This window comes from Prionailurus viverrinus, chromosome A1 (genome assembly GCF_022837055.1).
Source record: "Prionailurus viverrinus isolate Anna chromosome A1, UM_Priviv_1.0, whole genome shotgun sequence".
Lineage (NCBI taxonomy): Eukaryota > Metazoa > Chordata > Mammalia > Carnivora > Felidae > Prionailurus > Prionailurus viverrinus.
Genome location: NC_062561.1, coordinates 136,652,650 through 136,674,037, shown reverse-complemented (window position 1 = coordinate 136,674,037; position 21,388 = coordinate 136,652,650). Strand labels below are relative to the sequence as shown.

The following is a 21,388-nucleotide window of genomic DNA, read 5'->3' as shown; positions in this document are numbered from 1 at the left end:
AGACACAGACTCTGAAACAGGCTCCAGGCTCTGAGCCATCAGCCCAGAGCCCGACGCGGGGCTCGAACTCACGGACCGCGAGATCGTGACCTGGCTGAAGTCGGACGCTTAACCGACTGTGCCACCCAGGTGCCCCATGAACATATTTTTATTAATCAAAGCTGTTTCAGAAGTCTTTATGAAAAATTTACTGTTCTAGGTTAGTCTCCCCATATCCTAAACTTTGTCACAATTGTTAATATTCTAGTCAGTATTTTTCCACACTACTTTCTGTGTAAAAATATCTCTAAGTACATAGAGAACCTAAAAGTATGTATAGACATAGTTAACTTTTTAAAGTTTTTTGTTTTTTTGACAGAGAGCGAGCAACGAGCTCATGCAGGGGAGGGGCAATGAGAGAGAGGGAGAATCCCAAGTAGGCTCCATGCAGTATGGCACCCAATGCGGGGCTCAATCCCATGAACCATGAGATCATGACCTGAGCCAAAATAAAAAGTTGTACGCTTTGTATGACTGAGCCACTCAGGTACCCCAACATAGTTAACTTTTAAATACAAGTAGGGTCATATTACATGTATTACTATTATTATTATTATTATCATTATCATTATCTTTGAGAGAGAGAGTGCTCAAGTGCAGGAGAGGGACAGAAGGAGAGTGAGAATCTAAGCAGGTTCCACGCCTGACAAAGGGCTCGATCCCACAACCCTGTGATTATGACCTGAGCCAAAATCACGAGTCAGATACTGAACTGACTGAATCACCCAGGTGCCCCTACATGTATTATTCTATGACATGACTTTTTACTTAATACCATTCTCTGCGATCTATAATAGCACCTTTAACTATATTTCACTTTAAAAAAACATTATGAGTATATTATAATTTACCAGTTTCTCCAATGAAGGGACATTACATTGTTTCCCATTTTTCACCACAAATTTATCTTTGTCAGCAGCACAAATATTTCTGTAAAAGGAGAGTGCCTTTGGGGCGCCTGGGTGGCTCAGTCGGTCGGTTAAGCATCGGACTTCAGCTTAGGTCATGATCTTGCACTCCGCGTCAGGCTCTGCCTGGAGAGTGCCTTCGAAAGTCTAACAGTTACCAATTTTATTTTTTCTACCAATGGTATATGAGAATGCCTATTTTCTCCTTCTTTGGCAATCCTTTTTGTTGATTTCTTAAATGTTTTGCAAACTGATACATGAAAAATGGTACCTGGTTTAAATATGAATTTTTGGGGGGCACCTGGGTGGCTCGGTCGGTTAAGCATCCGACTCTTGATTTTGATTTTTAAAATTTTTTAAATGTTTTACTTTTTGAGAGAAAGCATAAGCAGGGGAGGGTAAGAAAGAGAGGTAAACAGAGGATCCAAAGTGGGCTCTATACTGATAGGCTAACAGCAGTGAGCCCAACGTGGGGCTCGAACCCACAAACCATGAGGTCATGACCTGACCTGAAGTCAGACACTCAGCTGACTGAGCCACCTAGGTGCCCCTTGATTTTGATTTTGGCTCAAGTCATGATCTCACAACTGTGGAATCAAATCCTGTGTCAGGCTCTGCGCAGAGTGTGGGGTCTGCTTGGGATTGTCTCTTTTCCTCTCTCTCTCTGCTCCTCACACACTCATGCTTTTTCTCTCAAAATAAATTAATAAACATTTAAAAATATATTTAAATATTAATTTCTTTGATTACTAGTAGGGCTAAACACCTCTCATGTTTATTAGCTATTTGTAGTACTCTGAGTATTGGCTTCTGTTCTTAACCTTTTTTTGGAGGCATATATATATATATATATATACATATATATATATATATAAAAAATTTTACATATTCATACAATATATATTGCATTATACGTACATATGTTACATATATAATACATACTATATTCAGGTGTTAATGCTTTATCTGTTACATAAATTGCAAATATTTTCTTCCATTCCAAGGCTTGTATTTTAACTTAGCTTATCATGCCTTCTGTCATCTCCTAAGTGCTTTTTTTTTTTTTTAATGTTTATTTTTGAGAGAGACAGAGCATGAGCAGGGGAGGCGCAGAGAGAGAGAGGGAGACACAGAATCTGAAGCAAGCTCCAGGCTCTGAGCTGTCAGAACAGAGCCCGACACGGGGCTCGAACTCACGGACCATGAGATCACGACCAGAGCCGAAGTCTGATGCTTAATCAATTGAGCCACTCAGGAGCCCCTCTCCTAAGCTTTTTGAAGTAAATGCAGTGTTTTTAGGACTTCTGTTTCTTTCTTAGGAATACCTTCCTCCAAACCAAAGTCAGTATTTTTTCTTTTTCTTTTATTTTAGAGAGAGAGAGATGCAGGGGAGAGAGGGATGCACATGCAGGGGAGGGAGAGAGGGAGAGAGAGAGGGGGAGAGAGGAGGAGAGAGAGAGAGGAGGAGAGGAGGAGAGAAGAAGGGAGAGGGAGAATTTGAAGTAGGCTCCACACTCAATCCAGAGCCCCACGTGGGGGGCTCCATCCCACAACCTTGGGATCATGACCTGAGCCAAAATCAAGAGTCAGGCACTCAACCAACTGAGCCACCCAGGCACCCCAGAACTTCAGTCTACCTAAAAATTATTTTTGTGCATAGTATAAAGATGCAACCTTATGTCTTTCCATATGGATATCCAATTGTGCAAATACTACTTAATTTTAATAGTCTCCTCTTTCTCCAGTAACGTAAAATACTACTTTCTTATACAGAAAATTGCCATTTACACATACTCATCTATTTCTGTGTTTCTTCTCATTTTATTCTTTTTTGTCTATTACTGTGCCAATATTATGCAGGTGTGATATGTATAATTTTATATTATGCTCCAATACCTACAGACCAAGTCTCTCTTCATTATTCCTTTATAAAATTTTCTTGCTCATGCCTGTGAATTTCTCTTCCAGATTAACTTCATTTTTATTGTGAATACATTTATTTTATTTAAAATTATTTTAAGAGTATTTCTTTTTGAAAAATTCTAGTATGGATTAGTTGCCAAAAAGGAAATATAATTTAAAATCATGATCCTTGGTAGTTGAAGGAAATACCATGGATGTTAATTACTCTGCATATACAACTGTGGTTGAAATGTGTGATCACAATTTACATACTTAATAATAAAGAAAAGACTAAAGACCTTTTTTCTTATAAAAAGAGAGAAACATCTATTTAAACTTAAAAAAAAAAAAAAACCTAAGATATTCAACATTCTTTCTTATAACTAGGGGCACCTGGGTGGCTCAGTCGGTTGAGCATCTGACTCTTGATTTCAGCTCAGGTCATGATCCCAGAGTTCTGGGATCAAGCCCCGCATCAGGCTCGGCACTGGTCATGGAGCCTGCTTGGGATTTGGGATTCTTTCTTTCCCTCTGGGCCTCTCCCCTGCTCGAGCTCTCTAAAATAAAAATAAAACATTATTTAATAAAAAAGATGTCAACACTCTTTCTTAATTTAATTAACTGAGGTGCAGAATGCCAGAGATTAAACTCTTAATCTTCCTATAACATCATTATCATCTTTGGAGACTCCAGACAGCATCCTAACAATTGATTTTATAAAAGTTTGAAGGATTTGAAGTGTGCTGGTTATTGCTCCTGTGATGTAACGTATCAACAATAAACTCAATGTATACTAGTTTTAGGTGCACCTGGTTGACTCAGTCAGTAGAGCATGAGACTCTTGATCTCAGGGTTGTAAGTTCGAGCCCCACAATGGGTGTGGAGACAACTTAAAAAATCTTGAGGCACCTAGGTGGCTCAGTCGGTCAAGCGTCCAACTCTTGACTTTGTCTCAGGTCATAATGTCACAGATTTGTGAGATTGTACCCTGAGCAGGGAGCCTGCTTGGGAGTATCTCTCTTCCTCTGTCTCTCCCCCACTCACTTGTGCTCACTCACTGTCTCAAAAATAAATGAGTAAACTTAAATAAATAAAAACTAAACTTAAAAATATTAAATACAACGAAATTTTAAAAAAAATTTTTATTTATATTTAAGAGGTAGAGACAGAACACGAGTGGGAGAAGGGCAGAGAGAGAAGGAAACACAGAATCTGAATAAGGCTCCAGGCTCTGAGCTGTTAGCACAGAACCTGATGTGGGGCTCAAATTCATGAGCTATGAGATCATGACATGAGCCAAAGTCAGACACTTAACCAACTGAGCCACCCAGGTGCCCCAAGTATACTAGTTCTAACATTCTTGCAGGTCAACTATTTAAAGTACAACATGTTAACTACACAACAAAAAAGTCATGTTATCTTTTTTTTTAAATTTTTTAACGTTTCTTCATTTTTGACAGAGCATGAGCGGGGAAGGGGCAGAGAGAGGGTGACACAGAATCTGAAACGGGCTCCAGGCTCTGAGCTGTCAGCACAGAGCCTGACATGGGGCTCGACCTCACAAACTGCAAGATCCTGACCTGAGTCAAAGTCAAACGCTAACCGACTGAGCCACCCAGGCGCCCCATCTCTCTCTCTTTTTTAAAAAGTTTATTTACTTTTGAGAGAGAGAATGAGTAAACGGGGGAGGAGTGGAGACAGAAGGAGAGACACAATCCCAAGCAGGCTCCACACCGTCAGCACAGAGCTCCATGCGAGGGCCAAATTCACAAACTGTGAGATCACGACCTGAGCCCAAACCAAGAGCTGGACGCTTAACCAACTGAGCCACCTAGGCGCCCCCATGGTATATTTTTTACTATTCCAACATAACTTATTAAAGTGAATGCCATTTGCAATTTAATGATTTGGTCTTTTTTTTTTTTTAATGTTTATTTTTGAGAGAGAGAAAGTCAGAGTGCAAGCAGGGGAGGGGGAGAGAGAGAGAGAGAGAGAGAGAGAGAGAGAGAGAGAGAGAGACAGAATCCAAAAGCAGGCTCCAGGCTCTGAGGTGTCAGCAGAGTCCGATGTGGGGCTCGAACTCACAAACCGTGAGATCATGATCTGAGCCAAAGTAGGATGCTTAACCAACTGAACTACCTAGGTACCCCTGATGATTTAGTCTTAAAAATTTTTTTGAGTTAACGTGGTAAGGTGCTATATGTTGACTATTTTTATTAGTTCTTGATGTTTAGTAAATAAAGTATTTAAAAATAATAATTTGTAGTTATGCTCCTAGTAGAGAATGTAGATTTATTTTCAAAAAGACATTAAAAAAACCACAAGTAATCCTACCATCCAGAACTAACCACACTCAGCATTTTTATGTCGTTTCTTCTAGTATGTATGGGTGTAAGTATAACATGCATTCTGCTGTTATTGAAAATTATTTTCTTTTAGCACAGTGAACTGGAGTGAGAACAAAACTTCAAACCTATCTGATACTTAATAGTTGTGAGATATTATGCAAGTCATTTCCCCCCAAAAGCTGTCTCTTCATCCATAAAATGGGGATTATGTACCAATTTTGTACAGTTGTGATGAGGTTTAATAAGATCAGGTATATAACAATACTTTGCTTAGTGCCTGATGCATATTAAGAGCTGAAGATGTAATTTTTTTTTCATTTTTTTAAAATGTTTTATTTTATTTTTAAAACAGAGAGACAGAGCATGAGTGGTTAGGGGCAGAAAGAGAGGGAGACACAGAATCTGAAGCAGGCTTCAGGCTCTGAGCTGTCAGCACAGAGCCCGATGTGGGGCTCGAACTCATGGAGTGTAAGATCATGACCTGAGCCAAAGTTGGACACTTAACCAACTGAGCCACCCAGGTGCCCCTAAATATATAATTTCTATTGTTAGCATTATAACTTTGTACCTTATTATTGTTATTATTATTTTAATGTTTACTTTTGAGAGAAACAGAGTATGAGCAGGGGAGGGGCAGAGAGAGAGACACACACACAGAATCCAAAAGAGGCTACAGGCTGTGAGCTGTCAGCACAAACCCTGATGTGGGACTCGAATCCATGAACCGTGAGATCATGACCTGACCCAAAGTCAGACACTTAACTGACTGAGCCACCCAGGTGCCCCTTGCACCTTATTATTTTTAACTTGCCATTAAGTTAAAATACATTAATTCGTATTTTCCCATATCACTAAATATTCTCAAAACACTAATTAATGACATGACACCTCATCATAATAACTGCTCCCTCTATTATTGGAGTCTGCCTATAATTTTTCACTATTAATAGTTTTTACTTATTCAGTTAAGTGCTTTTCATACATACATTTTTTTGTTTGATCCTCAAAGCAACCTCTCTCTTGAAGATTTCCCTCAGTTTCTATGATCCAAGTGGTGCAAAAAAATTTATTATGTTTCATTTAAGATCTAGTTGATTTGTAGTAGTAGGCTCCCCTTAGAACCATGCTGCTGGGAGAAGTTCCATCAATTTATTTTAACATAATGTTGATGTCAAAGATAGAAAAAATAATGCATTAAAAATGACAACATGGGAATGCAAGCTGGTGTGGCCACTCTGGAAAACAGCATGGAGGTTTCTCAAAAAACTAAAAATAGAACTACCCTAAGACCCAGCAATTGCACTAGTAGGCATTTATCCAAGAGATACAGGTGTACTGTTTCAAAGGGACACATGCACCCCCATGTTTGTAGCAGCACTATCCACAATAGCCAAAGTATGGAAAGAGCCCAAATGTCCATCGATGGATAAATGGATAAAGAAGATGTGAAATATATACACAATGGAGTATTACTCGGCAATCAAAAAGAATGAAATCTTGCCATTTGCAACTACGTGGATGGAACTTAGGGTATTATGCTAAGCGAAATTAGAGAAAGACAAATATCATATGACTTCACTCATATGAGGACTTTAAGAGACAAAACAGATGAACATAAGGGAAGGGAAACAAAAATAATATAAAAACGGTGGGGGGGACAAAACAGAAGAGACTCATAAATACGGAGAACAAACTGAGGGTTACTGGAGGGGTTGTGGGAGGGGGGATGGGCTAAATGGGTAAGGGTCATTAAGGAATCTACTCCTGAAATCATTGTTGCACTATATGCTAACTACTTTGGATGTAAATTTAAAACAAAATAATAAATTAAAAAAAAACAAACATCACTTCCTTGACAAAAAAAAGAAAGAAAAGAAAAATTCCATAGACAAATAACTCAGAGTAATTTATGTCACAGATCAGGGGCTAAGCAAAGGTTAATTCCTCTTGGCTTACAGATGTACAAATCAGTTTAAGAAGCTTTTCTTATATGGAACCAATGATTTATTTGATTTTTTGTTCCCAAACTCATCAGAAAGTTAGTTTATTTTACAGAAAAAAAAGTCTACACCAATTTTTTTCTGGAGGTTTTTCTTTTTCCATTTATATTTATTTGCACACCAACAAAGCTCATTCTGCCAAATCAATAGTTTCAAATATTTTAGATTGTCCTTTTGGTCAATAACACTGGTTTTGGTTTAAAAGCCACAAAAACCACAGGGAAGAAATATAAATCTGTTTAAAATAGTTTGTATAGATACAAGCATGGTAATAAAGTTTGGGAATAGTTAATACATACTATTTTTATAATGGCAGTGATAGTAATGTTAACATTAAATAATACCTTAAAGTCTACTAATCATACCACTAAATTAACACATATTATATTATTAACATTTTACATTTTCTTCTTAATATAATAGCTCAAAAGAGCTGAATGTTCTATACCCAAGGATTTCATAATATTTTAATCACTGGATTGTGCCAGAAATAGAGATTTTAAGACCACACAGAACTACAAATGTCAACTTCAAAGGTCAAAAAAATCAACTGATGATTAATTCATCAATAAGGTCAAAGGACAAATTTGAACTTAGTTTTACACACTAGACCAATCGTTTGGCTGATGAAACTAATTTGACTGATTCGGTACCTTAAAGGAAAAAACAGGGGTGGGCTCAGTCGGTTAAGTGTCCGACTTTGGCTCAGGTCATGATCTTGCAGTCTGTGAGTTCAAGCCCCGCGTCGGGCTCTGTGCTGACAACTCAGAGCCTGGAGCCTGTTTCAGATTCTGTGTCACCCTCTCTCTCTGACCCTCCCCCATTCATGCTCTGTCTTTCTCTGTCTCAAAAATAAATAAACGTTAAAAAAAAAATTTTTTTTTAAAAAGGAAAAAACAATTTACCATTTAAATAATAACCACCATGGTACTGGCTCCTATGAAAACCCATCTGTTTTTATTTGATAAGGTATACAAATAATATAAAACTATAATTACAGTTAAAACATCATTATTTGTCATTGAAAAACATTAAATCACAGAAATTCCTTGGTTCTGAAACTCTCACTTTTAACGAATTGAATAATTCAAGTTAACATTGCAACTGTATACACAATAAAAAAAGTAACTGTGACTCCACAAATAAAAACAGAATTGTAATTAAAAAAAAAAAATGACAACAGCCATTTCACCACAACGTTAATATATCTAATACTACTGAACTGTACACTTAAAAATGGTTAAGACGGTATAGTTAATAACACCGTATTAAATATTTTAAAGGTACTAAGAGAGTAGGTCTGAAATGTTCTTACCACAAAAAAGAAGTGGTAATGACATGACTTGGTGGTATTGTGTAATGCCACAGTGGTAAGCATTTTGCAATATGTTAAGTGTATCAAATCAGTGTGTTGTATACCTTAAACTTATGAATGTTGTATGTCAAGTATATTCCATAATGTCAGAAAATAAATGGTTAAGATGGTAAATTTTATGTTTCTTACCACAATAAAAATGTTAGATTAAAAAAAAAACTGACAACAGGACAAATGTAGAGTTGGACTGTTGATGACGAAGTATCTAAATGCCAGGAAACAGTCTCTTGATAATCTACACAATTAAGAATACTAAGCCAAGGAAAGAACTATTTACTTCAATATGAAAGAGAAAGTGAGGTTTAATAGTAGAAAAAGGTTAAAGATTCTTTTTTTTAAGTAGGCTCCACGCCCACTGTGGAGGCCAACAAAGGGCTTGAACTCATGACCTTGAGACCAAGACCTGAGCCAACATCAAGAGTCAAACGCTTAAATGAATGAACCACCCAGGCACCCCCGGATTTCTAAAACTATTTCCTGCCTTTCCTAAAATGACAGGCCTTACAAATGTAATAAAATATTTTAATTCTAAAAACTGAAATAATATGTGTTTCTAACTCTGCAAGTTTCACTTTCTATAAATAAAATGTAAGATTCAGATTAATCAGTTCTTAAGAGATTTACCTTATTAGCTTCCATGGTCACTATTCGATTAAGAAATTTCATCATAATTGTTGGTGCCACAGGGTTAAAACTGTCAAAAGTTTTATAAAGAAAGATAAGGGTTAGATGATTGCCTAAAAATATAACTTGTGAATGTGAGCATAACAAGAATTTCATTCTTACCTAATGTTTGATATAGCACACTCTTCCTGAATTTCTTTGGGAAACAGTAACCTTTGATTATTATCTCCACCGAGACTGTCAGAGATTATAAATATTAGAGGACACCGACCAGTATGCACATATTTCCTAAAATAAAGTATAGCAATGTTGAAATTTAAGCTATTGCCATTTAATTCAAAGTTTGAGAAAACTTCACTGAAACTCACCTGAGAATTTCATGTAAAGTATGAGAATCTCGATAAAACTGGTTAGGTAAATCCTATTGAAAAATGATAAATACTAGTTTAGTTTTATTCTTGTGTAAATTTATTTTCAGATTTATATTTACCAAATTAGGAAAAAATGTCACCTATTCAACGTACTGTAACTAGAACTTTTATAGAAATTAAGGAAAACATGAAAAAGCTGATGTCCTATCCAGTGAAATGCATCAATGGGAAACCCAAGTTTCAGTTCAAATTTCTTAAGGTCACTACTAGTTACAGTATTTTCACTAAGACACCACTTTCTAAAATCCTTCCTTTTTTTTTTAAAGTTTATTTATTTTGCAAGAAAGAAAGTGAAAACGGGAGGGGTAGGGAGAGGGAGGGAGGGAGGGGAAGAGACAGAGAGAGGGAGGGAGGGAGGGAGAGAGAGAATGAATCCCAAGCAGGCTTTTCACTGTCAGTGCAGACTTGATACTGAGCTCGAACTTACGAACTGCTAGATCATGACCTGAGCCGAAATCAAGAGTCAGATGCTCAAATGACTGAGCCACCCAGGCACCCTTCAAATTATTTCTTTTGCTTTTTCCACACTTACATCATTAAAATTCTAAAGTTCATCAACTGATAGCTACTCTATTCAAGTTTACTGGAAAAGACCTGAGGTCTCTGCTATCACAGAGCCTTTACATTATATTTTACCACGATTAATACTATGGAGAGAGTTAACGCCATTATCAGTAAGATATATCTTGTAATTATTTACTCAATAGTTAGTAGGATCTCAAAATTTGTCCGTACTTCAACCAGAATTATCCTCTTATCAGTTCTCAGATCATCTCCAAGCATCTGTAGTTTGTTATATTTTGTTGCTCTTAGCAGAAACTCTTTAAAAACTATTATCTGAGATTGATAGGGAAATACTTGGAAGCTTGATTCTGAAAGAAAACACATTCAACATTTTTACTCTCAACAAATTATGCACACATCAGCATCACACATATGTACTTAATATACATATATGTTACTGAATACATTCACATATACCTGAAGAAGCTCACAAAATTGTAGATTTTTTTCTAATTAGGCAAAACTGTTCAAATTCAAAATAAGATATACATTTCAAAAGACAAGAGTCATCATGGACCACAGTGAATTTTCTATACCAATGAATGTAATATGGAATTAAATAACTTCAGAATACAGCTGTCAGTATAATAGTCACCCAACTGGTAAAAACATTTATGTCTTTGCCTGTAAAATGAAGACACTCCAAATGAGTGTGCTATGAATCAATTGATCAGACTTAATCCTCAAAGAATCCCATTCTCCTCTACTAGAGGCAACTTTCCCCTCTTCTCTTGAAATTACTACTCTCTAAAACTGGGAAGTATCAAAGAAAATGCTCTCATATGGTTTCATTGATTGCTATTCTTATTTTATGAAGTTATTAATAGTGGTCAGATGTCAATCTAGCATACAAGTGACAACACATAATTTCTTCTAAAAACATATACCCAAAAATCTTGGGAATCTCAAGAATATAGATGGGGAGTTTCTTTCTTTCTTTCTTTTTTTTTTTTTTTTAATTTTTTTTAATGTTTATTTATTTATTTTGAGAGACAGAGACAGAGCATGAGCAGGGGAGAAGCAAAGAGAGAGACACAGAATCCGAAACAGGCTCCAGGCTCTGAGCTGTCAGCACAGAGCCTGACACGGGGCTCGAACTTACAAACCGTCAGATCATGACCTGTGCCGAAGTTGGACACTTAACCGACTGAGCCACCCAGGCACCCCAGATGGAGAGTTTCAAACCTCCTTTAAACATAGACTTTTCCCACTATTTCCACTACCTTCACAGCAAATCTTACCAGAATTAAAGATCTCCTTGAAATCATCTTTTTGGAAGTCTGGTAAAATTGGATTGATCCACTCTTGTACTTGAATACCATGCTCCTTTGATAATATTTTTAGAGTTGTTGTTTTCCCACATCCAGGAGGACCTGTTATTAATAAAACAGATCCACCCTAAAACCAAATACAAACATTAATAAAAAATCAAAATCACCTGGGATGCTAGAGTATTTTGTTTGAATTTTCTAAATATTAATTACTTCTATAAATATTTACTAAATTTCTGGTATAAAGTGACTAAATTTTACAATGATGCTATCTGGATTATACCAACTGTATAAAATAAGTCATAAGTATTTTATGACTATAAAATAAGATAGTCTTTTTCCTAAAATTTAAGTAGAGCTTCTGATAATTCTTCCATTCTTGCATTATGTCCCTACTAAGGTCTACTTAGCAGCTAAATTAAAACAACTAAATGTCAATTAGATTGAGCAGGTAATGTCTGAAACAAATATTTTTAGAGGTTACCTGAATTCAAAAACCCAATCTTAATACAAACCTCTCTTTCAATTATACACTTTAGTATTAAATAAGTATAATATTCTTATGGGAAGATCTTTGTTTGGATATCAAATTTTTTAAGAAATGTGTATTAAGAAACATCTTTTCCAGAATTAGAACTCTAAAGACAGACTAGAGGTTGTAGGTCACAGTAATATCTCCTCATATTATCAATCTGATAAAAAAGTTAAACCTAAAAAAATATCAGGGGAAGATTTCCTAATCCCCTGGTGGACTGTAATCCTTACTCAACTGTTTACCTTTACTAACTAGTATAAAAAGGACTCTTGTACTTGGCCCCAGAAGAGAACCAGTCCCATTTTTTAAAACAAATAAGTGCATGAATTACAGTGCTATCTATCGGCCATGATTTTAATGATTGAAAAATATGGGGCACGTAGGTGGCTCAGTCGGTTAAGCATCTGACTTCAGCTCAGGTCATGATCTCATGGTTTTTGAGTTCAAGCCCTGCATCAGGCTCTGTGCTGACAGCTCAGAGCCTGGAGTCTGCTTTGGATTCTTTGTCTCCCCCTCTCTCTGCCCCTCCCGTGCTGGAGCTCTATCTTTCTCTGTCTCTCAACAATGAATAAGCATTAAAAAAAAAAAAATGTATATATATATATATATATATATATATGTGTGTATATATATATATATATGTATATATGAATGTTAAATATGGTGTCTTTAAACCAAAACAAATATAAAACAAGGTTATATATTGATGACTTGAAGTAAATATGGCCAGAGGAAGATTCTGCAGGAACCTGACTACTTATTTCTCTCAGGAACTATGGTTCAGTATTCGCTAACTGTTTCTACTAACTTTACAGGACATGCCTAATGTAAGTAATGAGAACTGACTACCACCAAGCAGATTACTTTTAAAAAAAGAAGAGGAAGATCAACATGGGCACCCATGTATTTTTCTTATGTAATAAAGTTAAGTGTCTTGTTTTTTGACACAGTGAGCACAGCCACATAGCAAAAGCTTTGCTTCCAGTAAGAGAAGTGGGAGGTAGGTAGAACACTAAAGCATAAAGACTTGTGTGTTAATGTTCCCATCGCCTAAAATAGAGTTTTTTCTTTTTTTTATTGAAGTATAAATGACATAACCTATTAGTTTCAAGTGTACACATAATGATTTGATATTTTTATACACTATAAAATGATGACTATAAGTCTACTATCATTTCACCATACAAAGTTATTAATTATTGACTATATCCCCTTATGTACATTTTCATCACATTGTAATAGTTTTACCATATTTTGAAGGAAAGATGCTGCCCTGAAAAATTATATTCAGCAGATATTTGAAGTACTTACAATAAATTCAAGAAAAAATAATTTTAGCTTGCCCACAGAAAAATCTAGAAGTCACCAAATTTTTTTTTGAATAAAAATGTCTTGTAATTACTGACATCATTGGACTTTTGTATAATAAAGAGTGTATGATTGGTAACACTCTAACTTCTTAGAGGGAAGAAGCTTTTAAAATTGTAGAGGAAATATTTTCCAAAATACCAACATATGCACACACATACCTAAGTTCATTAGAGTATTGACAGTAACACAAGTAGGTTTAGCACATGATAATGTTTACATTATCAAAGTATTGGTAAGTGAGACAACATAGTGAACACTAAAAAGATATAAATATTAGCCCAGCTAAGAAAATGACTGGATGTAAGAAGTGTGTCAGGGAAACTGCCCAAGAATCTGTACTCACAAAAGAGAGAGGGGAGATTTTTTCAGCCAGCAGAGGAATACCAATGCTGACACTGCAAATCCACCTTAAATACATTATCTCAACACTAAACCAAATGGTTAGATCCACAGACCAGACAGAAAAAAACCTCAATTCAAAAGAGAAAGACCTGTTACCACTGGAGGCAACTAAAACACAAACCCTTTCATCTCAAAGTTGAAAATTAAAGGCAATCCATTAAAATCTATCCTGTGTTTCCAATTGGACTTGTATTTAAACGTAGTTACATAGCCCCAATTAACGTTGGCAAACTTCTGTATAGAAAACTGCCAGCTAACAATTATAGAAAAGTAGAATTTAAAAATCACCATTTTGCAATCTTAACAAAGTAAACTGATTCAGGCAAAGACTGCAAATGGATGCTAAAGCATTTTGGTGAAAGGCTGCTGGGGAACTGGACATATAACATTGTCAAATTTTCTCCCCATAGATTATATGGCAGTTGCAAGGGAAACTTTTCTCACAATGAAGATTTTTTTACTATCATTTCCTTAATTTAGTGATCAAACTTAACATCAAAGACAGTAGGAAAACCAAACATATTTTCTCATATGGTACAACATAAAACATACACCATACAACACAGAATATTCTTACAAAAATGTTCAACTTGAGTCTAATCAAGCCCTTAATTCAAACTTCCAGATTACAGGAAATGCAGGATAGAAGAACAAGTTAGACATCATGAAGAGGAAACAATCTTACAAATTTAGAATGTGAGAGTTCTGCGTATCACCAGGCCTGGTCTCTTCACAATGTCTTAGAGAAAATGAGAGAGTGAAGTGTACTGTTCTAGATTTTAAAAGACCTAAGAGGTGTAACAATCCAATGCAATGGGTGTTCCCTGATTAGATCCTCGTTGTAACAGATCAGCTGTAAATGACATTTTGGAGACAAATGGATAAATGTGCATGTGAAATGAGCATTAGATAACATTAGGGAATTATAACTAATTTTGTTAGAGTAATGGTACATATAGTTAATTAAGAAAATGTTTGTTTATTTATTTATTTATTTATTTATTTATTTATTATTTTTTAATTTTTTTTTTTAACTTTTATTTATTTTTGAGACAGAGAGAGGCAGAGCATGAATGGGGGAGGGTCAGAGAGAGAGAGGGAGACACAGAATCTGAAACAGGCTCCAGGCTCTGAGCTGTCAGCACAGAGCCCGACGCGGGGCTCGAACTCATGGACCGCAAGATCATGACCTGAGCCGAAGTCGGCCGCTTAACTGACTGAGCCACCCAGGCGCCCCAAGAAAATGTTTATTTAAAAAAAAGAGGCATACTGATGTTTCTAAAAATCTGACTGAAATGTCACTTATCTATAATTTACTTTAAAATACTTGAGAGTGAAAATGATGGGTACTTTATGGGCGTATGAGTAGTCATTTATTATTCTACTTTCCTTTATATTTGAAAAAATCTCAGAAAAAGTAAGTTTAAAAAAAGAGAGAAAGAGAGGCACCTGGGTGGCTCAGTCGGTTGGCTCAGGTCATGATCTCGCGGCTTGTGAGTTCGAGCCCCACACCAGGCTCTGTGCTGACAACTCAGAGCCTGGAGTCTGCTTCGGATTCTGTGTCTCCCTCTCTCTCTGCCCCTCCCCTCTTCACACTCTGTCTCTCTCATGAAATAAACAAACATTAAAAAAAAAAAAAAAAAGGAGAGAGAGAAAGAATATTCTAGCTTGGAAGCCAAGAGTAATTACAGAATTAGGAAGTGAAACAAAAAAATTAGCCTTAAAATGAATGACTGTTTCAGGCTATATTTAGTATAAAAACTAGTAAGTAATTTGCCTCTTGCTTCAGCATGAGATGATCAGATATGCTAAAAATGCTAGCACCCTAACCGGTTTATTATGCTTTATGATGACTTACGAGGACATAAGTGGGAGAAAGAGGTATAAGTAAAGGAGAAAACTCAAAGTCTGAGTCTTTTAGTAAAGCTTGAAGCAGTAAACCAAAGACTTATTGTATGTGATCTGGACTTAATGAATAATGTCATCCTAAAAGTTTAACTTCTTGCAACCAACCATAAATCGGAGAAACATTTGATGTTAATATATTTTAAAACACATTTCTTATCAAATTACCTGTTTTGGTTGCCTTTCTAAGACTTTAGCTTTTAACCAGGTTTCAACTTCTTCAATTTTCTTTTTATGCACAGCAAGTTCATGCTAAAAATTTCAAGTTTAAAATAAACAATTTTAACCCAAGGATTTTTGGTACATTAGTACACATTAATCTAAATTAAGCATTTGTAATGAAAAAACCAGCAAACAAGTAACATGAGGTAACTAAAAGTCTTTGTTATTACACTTAATTTTTTATATTGTTATGGAAAAATTCCGTTCTTACGCTGATACCTTTTTATGAAAATTTGGAGCAGGTCTGGAATTTTATAATTTTTTTTAAATCCTCAAATACATTTTGGGAAGGGAATAAACAGAGGGAGGTGTTATACTTAAGAAAAAAATAAACAGATCAATTCTATGTTGGGTTAAATTAAATCTAAGACAAATAAGCAATGGTTCAACTTCAGAAGAACTTGAGAAATGCTAAACAACGGAACATTAAAAAAAAAAACCTAGGAACTATTGTTTTTTTCTAATTCATTCATTCAGATTTTTATGAGTAATCATCTGAAAATGCACATTCCTCTCCTTCCTGAAATTAAATTACATACACTTGTTTGTATCCCACTTAGTACCTGAGTTTCTGGTTTGTATTTATCCACCCACGGTTCGTTTTCAGATAAATAGTCTTTTGAATTTTCTGGACCATAAATCTGTTCTGAAGACTGTGGCTTTTCTCTTTTTCTAGCTGGAAATCTGCTACTTTCTAATCTGGAAGGCACATTTTTTCTTCTGTGACTTGCGTTATTCACATGTAATGATGGGGCAGTAATAGAAATGCCTGTATTCTCTGAAAAATCATCAAACGATGGGTCTACCCAATCTGTTACCTGAAAAAAAGAAATATAAATATTATATTTTCTGCTTCTATTCCCTATGTAAGTAAGCTATCTCAAACAAAAATCTCACACCTTAATTCTTTAAGTAAATCTGGCTTTATATCTATTAGTTATTTTTTTACTTCATGCTAGGTACAAATGCATACTTGTCCACTTAACCAGGATAATGATGAATGCCATCTAAAGGAATATAGAATACAAACGCAATTCTTTTTACTAATTACAATATTCCCAGTATAGAATAGACTGATTATTCTTAAACTTATTGGTAGACTAAAACAAGAATATTAAAATTAAGTACCAAAAAAGAAGCAAAACTAAATAAGGAAATAGAATGTTAAAATATATATATTTTAACCATAAGAAGAGTGATACTTCTGCCTTGACCAGGTTAATACACTCACAAACTGAGAACCACTGCATACTGATCCAAATAATCCTTATCAGCTTTAACTTTTATGAAGGTACAGTCTAAGAATCCTGATGCTATGAATAATTTGCTCTTTTTTAAAGTTTATTTATTGTCAAAGAGAAAGAAAGCACCAGTTGGGGAGGTTCAGAGAGAGAGAGGTAAGAGAGAGAACCCCAAGCAGACGCAGCATTGCCGGCACAGAGCCCAATGTGGGGCTCCAACTCATGAGCCGTGAGATCAGGACCTGTGATGAAGGAGTATGCTCAACTGAATGAGCCACACAGGCACCCCGCTATGAATAATTTCTAATTATGACTTGATTATATTTCTCTTCAGCCTGTAAAGCAAATACTATTTTCAATAAAGGGAGGCAGGCTTTCCAAGGAGGATGATCTGCTTAGATTTGTCTAGGAAAACAGAATTGGGATAACAGAACAGGAAAATCAGTGAGTTCTATTTCATGTGCTTCTGGTCTCTAGAAACTGTTGGTCTCTCTACAGTTCCCTTTATCATTAACTTTTCTTTAGAATCCTTTGTAAGGATACACAGAGAAAAATGACGAATTAAGCAATTTAAACCTAAAAATATTTAGGGGTGTCTGGGTGGCTCAGTTGGTTAAGCGTCCAACTCTTGATTTCGGCTCAGGTCATCATCTCACACTCGTGAGACCGAGCCCCACGAAGGGCTCTATGCGGACAACGCAGAGCCTGCTTCAGATCCTGTGTCCCTCTCTCTCCACCCTTCCCTGGCTTGTGTGCTCTTGCGCTCTCTCAAACATAAGCAAACATTAAAAAAAAAACAAAACCTAAAAGTATTTGGGAGTATTAAAAAGCTCTTTTTAGTAACTAAAATTTTTAAGATGAATTTTCTTAACATTCCTACAGTGTTAATCTAGAAAAACCTAGCTTAGTACTGGCTTTTGAAATTCCCTGGCTGGCTAACAAGGGGAAACCTAGGGTACATTTTCATTGAATACTCAGCCATAGTTGTGTACCACATATTAGACAATGCTAAGGAAATGCAAGTTGAGATTTAGAAGTATTTTAGGAATGAAAGTCACACTTCACTCCCACGTTAAGGACAAAAAGTTAGGAATATTATCACCAGTGGGTAAAGGAATGAAGACCTGTGGGAAAAAAATTCAGTCATAGCCACCTAATTCATTTCCTCTTCCTCAAGACTGTTAGTGGCACTACAATTTTGGCTCTTTTCTTGTATTTTAGGAGTATGTAAAAATATCATTTGCTATAGTAAACCTTTTGATAGCAAATCTGATCTCGCAATTCTTTTTTTTTTTTTTTAATGTTTATGTATTTTTGAGATCAGGGGAGAGGCAGAGAGAGAGGGAGACAAAGGATCCAAAATGGGCTCTGCGCTCACAGCAGACAGCCCAAATGCAGGCTCGCACTCACAAACCACATGATATCACGATGTGAGCTGAAGTCAGGTGCTTAACTGACTGAGCCACCCAGGCGCCCTAATTCAATTTTCTTATATGTATATTTATTTTTGAGAGAGAGGGACAGAGAGAGACAGAGAGAGAAAGAACGACTGTGCGAGAGCACAGGAGGAAGGGAGGGGCAGAGAGAGAGAGGCAGAAAGAGAATCCCAAGCAGGCTCTACACTGCCACTGAGAACCTCACTCAAGGGCTCAAACTCACAAATCATGAAATTATGACCTGAGCCGAAATAAAAATCAGAGCCTTAAATAACTGAGCCATCCAGGCACCCCGATCTCATAGTTCTTTTTTTTTTTTTTTTTTTTTAAAGAAAGGCAGACTACCACGTGCAGCGCCTCATTTGGATGTGTCTGGAGTCTTGGAAGCTTGACTACCCTACGTTCTCCTACAAATGGACCTTGAGAGCTTGTTTGGAGGTTCTAGCAGGGAAGCGCAGCTACTCGTATACCCTTGACCGAAGAACGGTCCTCCTCTATCGGGGAAGGTCGTCCTCTTCGACCGAGCGCGCAGCTTCGGGAGGGACGCACATGGAGCGGTGAGGGAGGAAGGGGACACCCGCCTAGCCAGCCAGATCAGCCGAATCAACCCTGGCGATCAATGGGGTGACAGATGTCGCAGCCAGATCGCCCTCACATCCCCGATCTCATAGTTCTGATCTGCATGTTACTTATACATTTTACAGTTTTATTTCTTATATAAATGTGGACTCCCATCCACTGGAAAAAAAAAAAAAGACTGAGAAAGAGCAAAGTTTAGTCACTTATTTAAGATCAAAGAAAAATAAGACCCACCACTAGAAAATAGGTACCCTGCAAATGAGTATGATACCACCTGACCCCCATCCTACTCTGCCCACTAGCCTTAGTGAGAACTAAGGTTTCTAAGAGGCACGGCTTGTTGTTACGCTTTAACACCAACTAAGACTCATATATTTCTTTTTCTTCTACTGACCTTTCATTTAAGAGTTTTCAGGCTTTTCTTTGCAACTGAGATTATAATCACTTTTTTAAAATTGTGGTTTTAGTCACTTCACAACTTACTATCACAATTTTTAGATTAATTACATCACATACTGGGCATTGTTACTTTGATGGCAATAATAAGTCATTAAGAACATACACAAAATTTACCATTCTTTTTGGACAATTATTACATGGCCATTTTAGTGTGTCATACCTTTGTGGAAGATACCTTTGGTCTAAGAAAAGTTTTTGACATTATAAACTTTAATAGTTCCCATCCGTAGTATACAACCTGTAGTACATTAAAGTATACTTCACCTAGAGAAAAAAAGAAAAAAATTTCAAAATAGGAGAAACTGTAAAATAGAGATATGGTGACATATACCATTCTAATCAACAGGATAAGAGAAGTTCAAAAACTAGTGAAAGACAACATAGCAAATATATACAACGAAGTCAAAATGCTACAACAAAGTGTACTTTCAATTACTACAACAATGTCAAATAAACTACTTGTGTTAAGCGTTGTCTTTCACATGTACTCAATAATATATTAGAGAAAACAGAAAAAACACATACTTCACATTTTGTCAGTAAAAAAAAAAAAATAAGACAATTCTATTTGTGTTCTTATGCTGAAAATTAAAATTTCCTTCATTTTAAATTACCACTGCAGGTTTTTTTTTCCCCACAAAATTAAAAAAAAACAAACTGACCACATAACAAATTCATACTTCCACTTATTTTGGAAAAAGAGTTTAAATCTAACTGTATAATAACTGTAACTGTTTTCCTTAATTGAACATACTAGGAAATTTGCAGGTAACACTGTATTTTCTGACTTTAATAATTCTTTAATGTTTATATAAACTAGTGAATTCAACAATTTTAAATTAGCTAGAAGCAAAGTTTAAGGTCTGCAAACTTATAAATTGGAAACTGTATTGGGCTTTATGGTTTGGATGTACACAGTTTATATGTGTAAAAGCTTCCATACACGATAAAACAAACTGTACACCTCCCCCTCCCCCCCCAACACACACAAATTGTTCATGATTAGAGAGGTTTTTGCTTTGGAGTTTCAGAGATACATAGGTGGAAAAAAACACCTGTTGGATAAATATAGCTGGCAGGTCGAAATAAAAGATGCAGACTGTTTTTACGGTCAGGACTCTGGTCGCTCTTTGGAAACAAGACTGACAATTACCTCCTTTAAAAAAGAAAAGTAACTGTCCCAGATGATGGATGCCAGTTTCCTGAAATGAGACGTCAGAGGTAGAAAAGACCTTCAAGAATATTTCTGGCCTACTCACCCTCCCACCCCGCGCCACACACACTGCGGGGAGATACTAAGACCAGACATTCGTCAAACGTCAAAGCTACTAATCAGCCGAGATGCGTTCGCGTGCCCCGACCCCAGGCCAGAGTTCTGCACCCCCACCCTCTCATCTCCAAATGGGATGGGCAGGTCGGGAGGAGGAGCGAAGAGAGCTCGGGGAGGCGTTAAGGCAGAGATGGGTTCGCGTCTCTAGAACATATATATACTACAGCCGCAGCCGCGGCGGCCTTACTTTCCGGGAGCTGCATCCCCCTCGTGGGCGGAGAGGAGCGGAGGAGCCCAAGCTCTCCACCAGCGGAAGGGCAACCACCTGGCCCTACCCGGGCTCAGCGCCGAGCCTCTCAGAGGTCCCGCCTACCGGGGACCTTTTAGACCCGTCGGCGCTTCCGCGACACAGGCAGAAGGGCGGCCGCCAACGGCGCCTGTGACTTAGGCATCTACCGCATTGCCTGACCCGGAACGCGGACCTGACCTGTGCCCCATCCTGGGAC

The 21,388-nt window shown here is 36.7% G+C and overlaps 1 protein-coding gene across 5 annotated transcripts in view; it reads right to left on the bottom strand.

Annotated features, from left to right (window-relative positions):
* Positions 1–21,261, bottom strand: part of RAD17 (RAD17 checkpoint clamp loader component) — a 38,489-nt gene extending 17,228 nt beyond the window's left edge. For 2 of the 5 annotated variants that reach the window (XM_047852338.1, XM_047852373.1), the window contains exons 1-9: positions 21,130–21,261; positions 19,773–19,876; positions 16,461–16,715; positions 15,844–15,927; positions 11,433–11,589; positions 10,363–10,499; positions 9,565–9,617; positions 9,359–9,484; positions 9,197–9,266 (exon numbers count right to left, since the gene is read on the bottom strand). In XM_047852338.1, the coding sequence (XP_047708294.1) occupies positions 9,197–9,266; positions 9,359–9,484; positions 9,565–9,617; positions 10,363–10,499; positions 11,433–11,589; positions 15,844–15,927; positions 16,461–16,715; positions 19,773–19,876; positions 21,130–21,145 (1,002 nt within the window). In that variant the 5' untranslated portion in view covers positions 21,146–21,261. Of the gene's footprint in view, positions 1–9,196; positions 9,267–9,358; positions 9,485–9,564; positions 9,618–10,362; positions 10,500–11,432; positions 11,590–15,843; positions 15,928–16,460; positions 16,716–19,772; positions 19,877–20,667; positions 20,730–20,765; positions 20,815–20,871; positions 20,891–21,129 lie in introns of those variants that run through there. The other 3 variants (XM_047852347.1, XM_047852364.1, XM_047852357.1) reach the window with 3 other exon arrangements.
* Positions 21,262–21,388: the final 127 nt, after the last annotated feature.